Genomic DNA, 1,071 nt, shown 5'->3' on the forward strand with positions numbered 1-1,071 from the left:
GGCAGGCGGACAGGCAGGCAGCAGGAAGGGAGAGACAGGACTTTGGTCCCCGCTGTCTTACGGAGGCTGCGTCCTCTGCCGCCGTCTCCCCGGGCTCCTGGGCTGCAGCCGCAGGTTGGGTCCCACCCGCCACCTCCGAGGCCTCTGCTGGCTGCAACATAAATGCCGCTTGGGGTCAGGCACAGGACGGGACGCTGCAGCCGGGATAGGAAACCCGCCAGGGAGGGCGGTGCCCACGCGGGAGGGCGGGGCCTCGACCTGGCTGGCTGCAGGGTCCAGAGCCGGCCGGTTCCTCGCACACCTACGCAGCCCCCCCAGGCACGGGACCGAGCGGCATGCCGCTGAGAAGCCCAGGGCAGGCTGCCAGGACTGCCACGGGTCTCCCGGGCCCTGCCCTCCCAGCCCCAAGACCTTGCCAGGTCACAGCTCTTCCCGCCCTCCTCGCCCGCCCGGCCAGCCCCAGCAGGTTGGCAGGGGCCGCTGAGCCCGAAGGCGACCCGTGCCCGGGACTCGGCACACCCGTTCCGGCCGGAACACAGCTCAGGGCAGGCCGGAGCAGGCTTTGCGCAGACCCAGACGGCACCTTCTCCCCCGGAGGGGCCCACGGCAGCTCGGCCGGAGCCCCACGGCTGGGCTGACCTGGGCCGGCACTCGAGCGCCGGCACTGAGCCCCTCAGCCTTCCCAGCTCTGTTTCCTCCTCGGTGAGAAAGGGATGCGTCTGGCTGGCAAGGCTGGGGCGAAGGTCAAAGCTGGAGAGCGTGTAGGGGCTCTAGCTGTCCCTCCTCCTCCGAGCAGCCAGCACTGGCAGGCCCGGCCGCCGTGGGTGTGGGGGGCTGAGGGCCCCCCCACGTCCGCCCTCCCCTGGAAGCCACGGATGAAGCTGCCCCAGGGCCTCCGGGCTCGGAGCCCCATCCTCACCCTCAGGCCACGGGGGCCTGTCCCTCCTGCGCGCCCTGCTCGGCGCCCCCAGAGGTGGGGCAAGCCTGGGGGGCGGGCGCGGGGCGGGCACTTACTTGGGCGGGCCCTGGCGCGGCCGTCTGGCTGGGCCAGGACACGGCAAAGGTGCCCTC

At 72.9% G+C, this 1,071-nt stretch overlaps 1 protein-coding gene across 1 annotated transcript in view; it reads right to left on the reverse strand.

The window, feature by feature from the left end:
- Positions 1-61: 61 nt before the first annotated feature.
- Positions 62-1,071, reverse strand: part of LOC103252581 (myc box-dependent-interacting protein 1-like) — a gene marked incomplete at both ends in the record, with an annotated part of 8,068 nt that continues 7,058 nt past the window's right edge. The window contains 2 exons of the mRNA XM_021709159.1: positions 62-151; positions 1,015-1,071. Coding sequence (XP_021564834.1) covers positions 62-151; positions 1,015-1,071 — 147 coding nt within the window. The remainder of the gene's footprint in view (positions 152-1,014) is intronic.

This window comes from Carlito syrichta, unplaced genomic scaffold, assembly GCF_000164805.1.
Source record: "Carlito syrichta isolate Samal-C Ts95f unplaced genomic scaffold, Tarsius_syrichta-2.0.1 Scaffold169024, whole genome shotgun sequence".
Taxonomy (NCBI): Eukaryota; Metazoa; Chordata; class Mammalia; order Primates; family Tarsiidae; genus Carlito; species Carlito syrichta.